This window comes from Gastrolobium bilobum, unplaced genomic scaffold (assembly GCF_033153095.1).
Source record: "Gastrolobium bilobum isolate Gb01-03AN ecotype WA unplaced genomic scaffold, APGP_CSIRO_Gbil_v1 utg11809, whole genome shotgun sequence".
In the NCBI taxonomy this organism is placed as follows: domain Eukaryota; kingdom Viridiplantae; phylum Streptophyta; class Magnoliopsida; order Fabales; family Fabaceae; genus Gastrolobium; species Gastrolobium bilobum.
Genome location: NW_026897907.1, coordinates 373611 through 381563, shown reverse-complemented (window position 1 = coordinate 381563; position 7953 = coordinate 373611). Strand labels below are relative to the sequence as shown.

Sequence of the window (7953 nt, the reverse complement as noted above, 5' to 3'; positions counted from 1 at the left end):
GATTTGTGGTGTAGGTATGAAATTGTCAAGTATGTTAAGTTAACGAGTATTATGATGTAATGTGTATCAGGCGATATGGTGATTTCAGATCAGGATTCTGAGAATCTTACGAAGGTTACTTGTAACTCAAGTAGTCGTGATATATGAGCATCGAGAGGTAAGCTCTTGGTTTAGGAGGATTTTCTTCTTCTTTGTTGTTCCACCATGGTCCGGTGGGAATTTGGTTTTCTGATTTATGACTGTTGATTGTTAGATACTAGTATAGTAGCATTCATGTAGGTTATGTATATGATATAATATGATATGTATGACTTTCATACGTCGAACTTATGGTGTCGGGAAGTATAATATTGATATGTATGACTTTCATACGTTGTACTCATGGTGCTGGGAAGTATATGTTGGCTCTCATTATGGGATACAGCCGTGGAGTATAGCCACTGGATATGTTGTGTATATTTCGAAATATATAATGTATTCTATGCTATGTTATTTGACCTTTCATGCAGGAAGTAAACTCATGAGTAGAGACTACTTCATAAACCCTGAGTTTACTAAGATGTTATCGCTCACCCCATTTTGAGGACATGTTTCAGGTAAGGCAGTAGTAGAAGAGCTCTCACAAGGCAAGGGACCCGCATAGGATTAGAGCATACCAGATGGATTTTCATATACTTTTTGTGGGCATGTTATAGTATCATGCACTATGTATCTATGTATTGGCAGATATGTATTTTTAATGGATGATTGTATTTATATGATTTGTAAACCGTGATATGTTAGGATTATGTATATGATGTATATTATGTGGTGAGATAGTATTAGTAATGGCACGAAGTCGTTTTTTGGTACTTATATGTGTATATATTTTTGTGGACAGGACTTGTCTGTTATCAATTACAAGATTAAATAGTGAGATATGATCCCTGATTATCCAATTTACAGTTGTTATGTTGAAACTTTATCCAAAATAGTACAAAATATTATTTTTGAATAGTTATTTGATCATTAACTATTTATAGAGTTGTCAAGTATTAATTTTGCACAGGTGTGAGACTGTATAATTTATAATAAATGAAAAAATAAATTAGGAATGGAAAAATATATAATGTAAATATAAAAGAAAAAAATTAATTCTTCTGCTACTTTAATTTAACATACAACGCTTTTATGACCATAATATATGTTAACAAACCCAGTGCATAATTAATACTTGACAGCTAGGAAGCACGGATACGTTGTTTTGAAAAAAAAAATTATGTGTCAGATACCGACACGCGTTCGACATGCGGTCAATTTTTTCGGACACATTGACTATCTCGACACGCGAATTTGACCGTGTCCGACACGGTCAAAGGGTAGAAATGTAATTTTTTTGAGATTTTTATAAAATTAAAATAATTATAAAATAAAATCTATAAATCCCCATGGCAGAAACTCTTCATCGCCTTCAGACGTCGGGCACCGCCAATCATCCGGTGGCTTCTCAAATTGAAATCCCGCCAGAACCGGATATGAAGGGCCACCGACGACCTCGTGATATTTATACCCACAAGAACAACAAGATCTCAATATTCAGCACCGCAAATTTCTCTTCTAGTCTACGCTTATCCCAGTATCCCACTATTCCACCCACTTGCATTGTTGAGTCTGGTTGCCTAAAGTGAACCTGTCTTGTATTTGAGATGTCAACAGAGGTTAGGTGGATTTGTGTTTTCATGGCCATGTAACTTTAGCTTATCTACGGCTATGATTTTTTTTTTTTTTTGCGATCCGTGTGCTTTTGCACAGACCAATAGAATGCCATTATTCCACCATCTTTCTTCTATTTGTACTAGGTTTTCTCTCTTTTTAAATAGCTTGGCCACGTCAATTTTAATTGGCTGTTTATAAGTGTTGTCTAATGCCATTTTATGGATTTTAAAAATAATAAATTTATTTGTGCTTTACTTTTTTAAAGGAATTCTAAAGAAGTTGAGTAAAAAAAAAATATTCTACTTATATACTTTATTATAAGATATTATATGTATTAAATATAAATTATATTATATATATTAAAAATATTATTTAATATCAAAATGTGTCTTAACGTGTCGGAATATGATATTTTTTAAAATTTACGTATCAGAATGTCGTGTCGTGTCGTGTCCCGTGTCGATGTCAGTACATCGTAGCTTTACAGAGTACTCAAAGGAATCATCGTCGACTATCCAACGATCTATAACTAAGGTAAAGAACCATGTCATCAACTAGTACAAATACATTCTATCCAAACAACCTTTACTTTTGACTTTAATTTCGATATTATGTACATTTTCTAACCAGCTCTTTACTAAATTCTTCTCGGCACATGTTTCTTTCGATCAACTAGCTTGTTTCTTCCAAGATAGCTCAATTCTCTACTTAAAATAGCTTCAATATTCCCAAAAAATTGCCTCAAAGTTAATCTTCTATCATGACTATGTGGTAGATTTCCTCCAAAACCGGAGCAATATCAATATTTTGCATGGTCAATAATCATATCGCAATATCAAATCTTCAATTATTGGCAACTCGTGATAATCTTCAATTTTCATGTCTCAATATTTCCACATATCTCAATTAATTAAATTTAATTTTTTACTCGTAACGACTATAATTTAAAGCACCTCCAACCCGAGTACTTGACTTGTAGACGCAGTTAACATAAATATAAATATTAGTTTCACTTAACAATTAAATATTGTTGAATATATATTTAATATTATTTATTGATAATATTACTTAATCAATGAATATTTTAATTACTTATATTTAATATTTTATCTAGTACTCAGCACATTTATTTGCAACTGTTATAAAATATTAATTAATGTGTTTTACTCATTTAATGATGGGTAATTGAAACGTTGCCGCATAGCACTCAACCTATTTTTTATATCAATTCTAATTAAATTTTTGAGATGAGTCAATCCCGAATGTTTTGTATACCCACAAGTTTCAACATTTGAAGTCGGCTATAAGACTAATCTCGAATCGAGATTTAATTACAACTAAAGTTCTTCACTCCTTCCCAATTATATATTTGGTCATAATTAAACTCAAAATTCTCTCGCCATACTCCTTTAGATTGAGGATCAATATAAAAAAAATGCCATAAAAATTTTAATTAAGCAAAATAACATCATAAATACCAAGGTTGAGGACCCCATCTCCGTTTGAGCGCTTAATTATTAATATATTATGGGAAAAAATGTGTGCTTTTAAAGGACACAACATTGTATTTAACTTTATGTCTTACTGGTAATACATAATTATAATATGAAAAGTTATTTTTTTTCTCTTTTCTCAATCACTTTGACGTGGATAGAGAAATTTTTTTTCTTCATATTATAACTATATTTTACAGGTAAGACATAATATTAAAAACTAAAAAGACACGACTTTATGTGTACAGACACTCAACCCATATGTTATATATGCAATAACCTAATGAAGCTAACATTTAACATTTGATATTTGCTATTAGCAGTTATTATTCATCTCCAATTGGTCAATAACAAAGCATTACATTAAGCAAAGAATTTGAACGTGCGGCACATAATTCCTCCTCTCTACACAATCTTCCTCAGACAAAATTTGAGGGTCACAACTTAACCTGCAAAAGTTACGCGTTGAAAATAAAAGTACAAGAGTTCCTAAAAGAGCTGAATCCAAAATCATTAGGTACACACCACTTATATTGCTTGCTTAGAATATGATCTCCAATACAGCATTAGCAATTCAAAATTAGAATATCTGGGGGCATCCAGATATTACCAGAATCGATTATCGTCACTCAAAGATTTAACATAAATAAATAAAAAAACCCTTCAGATCAATCATCAGGAAAACCAAGAAATCTGTTTATATGCTTGGCCACTGGTGTAGCATCACCTGGAGTGTAAGGAAGGAGAGATTTTAAATCCATATCTGCTATAGTTTGATGGAGTGTTTCAGGACTTGCACAATACAGATGCTTTCCGTTGGCAAGTTCTTCTGCAAGCTCACTTTGATGATTATCCATCAAATCTTTATTTACAACCACAATTAAAGGTTTTCCCAGCCGCAATGTCTCAAATATGCTACCTGACCCTGCATAAAATTAGAATAGTTACAGTTACTTATCCTAGAACCAAATAACAATAAAAACATAGGTCACTTAAATTTTCCTTTAGTCATATCATACATGTTGTCCACTCATGATGAAAGGCAATGAATGGATGCAGGATTTTCAGCATAGATAGGAATTAATGCAGAAAGGCTTTAAGGCAGCACATATAGGAATTGGAACACATCCAATCACACGGTTGATCTTATCAATGCAACTTGGCAATCATTTCCACATCGTCTGTGGGCCACACGGGAAGGAATGATAAAGCAAATCTACAATGATTCTTTAATAAGAAATTTTTTTACAAATCATACTCAACTCTTTAACTTACAAATGCATCAATTCAATACTAACAAGTCTGTAAAATAATTCCATTTATTTGACATCACGCGCTGCACCATACCCTCATTTTGACCATTACAAGCCCGTTATTTCTGGATTATTTCATAGCAAATTTTTTATCATTTCCTCATTTGATCAAGACAAAAAATATATTCCTCAACTACATCTCATGCTTTGACTGGTTTGGCAGCTTGTGATGACAGCTGCTACTCATTTCTCATTATCTCTTTCTTAGCTCCAACCAGTGAGTCACAATTGCACCCAGTTACACTGAACCAAAAGTTTTCTAAGCCAAGTTTGTTTCAAAGGAAAAGGTCATCAAATATTAACCAAACACCATTGACAATAAATCACTAATCACAATACCTAACACCCAAATGGACAAGAGAGCAAAATACAAGCCACCAAGACCAAGTAACAGATAAACTGACAGTGTAGACTTGAGAATTATAACGTGTCTGTCATTACATAATAATTAGTAAAAAAGCATGCAAAAGACAAGCTGAACAAGCATACCAGCATGGCTAATGACAAGAGAAGCTGATCTGAGATGATCTGCAATACTGGATGAAAAAGTGAAGTAGTCTACAGTCAACGAACTATCTCCTTCAGACTGCAACAAAAAGTATACTAATAGGAATAACAAACTCGGTAAAAATAGAAGTATCTGCTATTGAAAAGGATACTACACGAAACAGAGTCAGAGAAAAAGAAAATTTGAAAAGGAAACGTGTATCAATCAGATTGAATGCAAACACAGATCCAATATGGGTATTACACTGTAGTGTTCAAGGAAATTTACAAGAACTGGGAAGGAAAATTACAGAACAAACAAAAGCTACAAGACTGCGAATTAACAAAACAGACACTGATATCAAGAACAATTTCCGAGGTTTTGGATCTCTTCCAAGAGCCCCAGAGCCCCAACTTTCCAAGATGATTCTAAAATGATCCTCCACTTGCTATTAGTAACCCACCTCGTGTGATGCCATCAGTGTGACTCTCACCATTAGATTGCCCTCTAACCAACTAATGCTGACTCAGCAATTGTAAGTGGGTGTTGGAATCCTCTATTTCTCTTCCTCTCATATACCCTTCCAAATTTGTTTCTCGGCACAACTGTATCAGATATTTGTCGATACTTTGTGTACAGAAGTAATGGAATTGTGTTCCTTTTGTTTTAAATTTCAAACAAGGCAAGATTATCTACAATTTTCTACATATTGTTATTTCCCTTCATTTCTCCTGTTAGTTAAACTTAGTTGCACGTACAATTCCTAGATGTTAGTTTGTCTCTCCGAGTTGTTAAGTTGTGAGTTGGTTGCACTGTCACATGGCTTTAACCAGGCATACGGCTCGTGCTACTAAACAGATGTACTTATATTTTTCCGGTGATCAATGCAATGGACAAAATCGATTTTATGATCAATTCATAGAACCAACATGGTATTACAGCTCTGCCATTCTCTCTTAAATCAGCAATACCCAATTATCTCCAAGATTCTTCAAACTTTCTCCACCCCAATCGACAGTCATGACATCAAGTTAAGTTTAGAAGGATCATTCAGTATTCAGTAAACGTTCAAGTGACAATTCCATATTATTTTTCATAGCCCATTTCAGCACAAGTTGATTTTAAAATCTAGTTATAACTTGTAAATGAAAATGCACAACCAAAAAAGCAATTTAGATCAGAAAATGAACTACTAGAAACAAAAATTGAAAACGTTTGAAAACTACCTTTGTAGGAACATAGGATCCACGACCCATTTGGATGAGAAGGTGTGTATACCCTTTTGCAACCAACTCTTCTTTAACATTCTGGGAATCCACTGCTCTCACAAGAGCATCAAAACAAGTCGTCCCTACAGTCACGAAAACGACTCTCCTTGTCTTATCCCCATCCCCCATTCAGTCACACCAGTCAATTCTCCGAAAAAACAGAGCTTGAAAGTCTATTGACATCAGAAACAACAAATAGCATTTAGGAGAGTCGATTCCATCATTGAACAAAGCATCACAAACAAACAATGAATCAATCAATTCAAACAGCCACAAAATCCAATTCAAATCAAATTGCATAAAAAACGTGTTGCAAAACATGGCAGGGAGGAAAGAAAGCAATAAAGGGGAATCTGAGAATCAAATTGAGTGAGAAAAGGTGTATTCTGCATAACAAGCCAAAGATGTGACTGGCACAGATCAAAGAAAGTAAGGACAGCCCAATAATATAAAGCTCCCGCCATTCACAGAATCCATGGAAGGGTCTATGGTATATAGCCGTGTCTTGCATTTGCAAAAGATTAAATATATGAATCGAAAATGTGAGTTTTGGGTACATGACCACAACACCAACCATTAAGACTAGAGAAAGTAACAACTTAGTAAATCTAAACTAAGTTAACTATACTCCTAACAGATGGGTACTCAGTAGTGGTGACCACATCTACATTCAGATGGTCTTTGTCATACCAACACAGAAACCTAGTGCAAGGAAAACCACGTCTATAAATAGAGAAAAAATTGAAAATCAAATAGCACATAACTAATATGAGAAACTAGAATCAAATCAAAGGCAGGTGAGTTGGTGGTTCAGGCATTTTATCGAACATAAGATAGGCAATTCACCAAAAATAATCAAATCATTGTTGAAAGAAAAAAAATTCTTCAAGACAGGTGTCGAACTTTTACATTGGGATTCCTTTTCTAGAAAATATGCAAGAAGCTTAGCGAGCTTCAGACCTTGGACTTCAGGATATAGATAACAACGACGTACGCGTGATTTGATTGATCGAGAAAAGTGGGGTTTTTTCTGGCTTCGTCAAATTTCAACGATGGTTGCTTCAATTCTTGTTAGGATTCATCAGATGGCTTTAGGATGAACTCAATTTTTATTACGGTTTTAGTTTTAAAAATTTATAAAATAGACCGATTGGGTCGTTAAGTAATTAATTATTGAGAAAAAGGATATTGTAACATATGTTACTACCATACTACTACCAATCAATCTCACCGTTAGATTAATTATGTTGATCTAACGGTTATATTTATTTTCATCTTTGTGTGATTACATTTATGTTTATCCTTGAATTAATTTTTATTGGTACATGGCATAAATTGATTGTCATCATCAAAAAAGAGAAATTGTGGATATTTGTTATACCCCAATTGTTTAATTAATTTAAAATATATTTTGAAGATTACAATTAATTTAATCTTAATTTAATTGATAATAATGTATTGTCTTGAAATTACTAACCTTATTGTTTGAGATTTCATAATAATATTTATTCTGATTTGAAATAGTATTCAAGATAATTGAAGATTGCATGAAGAATGGAGAAGATATGGAAAATATCATGAAGAGAGAGAAAAATATGGAATCAAGTAAAATTTAGGATAAATTTTATCTTTTTTAGATTTCATGTATGAGAAATAAAATACTTTGCCAAAGATTTAGATTAAAATTGCATTGTATT

General features: G+C 33.1%; 1 protein-coding gene across 4 annotated transcripts; it reads right to left on the bottom strand.

Moving 5' to 3' along the window:
- Positions 1 to 3630: 3630 nt before the first annotated feature.
- On the bottom strand, positions 3631 to 7338 carry LOC133311336 (uncharacterized). 4 transcript variants are annotated; one of them, XM_061512362.1, is made up of 4 exons: positions 7160 to 7338; positions 6215 to 6429; positions 4991 to 5087; positions 3631 to 4113 (listed from the first exon to the last, which is right to left on the bottom strand). In XM_061512362.1, the coding sequence occupies exons 2-4, from the start codon at positions 6383 to 6385 to the stop codon at positions 3857 to 3859; spliced, it is 525 nt and encodes a 174-aa protein (XP_061368346.1). In that variant the 5' UTR covers positions 6386 to 6429; positions 7160 to 7338; the 3' UTR covers positions 3631 to 3856. The 4 variants fall into 4 exon arrangements, with proteins under 4 accessions (XP_061368346.1, XP_061368348.1, XP_061368345.1 ...); XM_061512364.1 differs by having other exon boundaries at positions 6212 to 6429; positions 7166 to 7338; XM_061512361.1 differs by having other exon boundaries at positions 7166 to 7338.
- Positions 7339 to 7953: the final 615 nt, after the last annotated feature.

What these genes read in the sequence shown, in the direction of transcription:
- LOC133311336 (XM_061512364.1), bottom strand. Translation starts at nt 6,385, where the DNA reads ATGGGGGATGGGGATAAGACAAGGAGAGTCGTTTTCGTGACTGTAGGG. An exon ending in CCTATGTTCCTACAAAGGTA is followed by an intron (nt 5,088 to 6,211) that starts GTTTTCAAACGT and finishes TTTTTGTTGCAG; the next exon opens with TCTGAAGGAGATAGTTCGTT. An exon ending in TCTTGTCATTAGCCATGCTG is followed by an intron (nt 4,114 to 4,990) that starts GTATGCTTGTTC and finishes AATTTTATGCAG; the next exon opens with GGTCAGGTAGCATATTTGAG.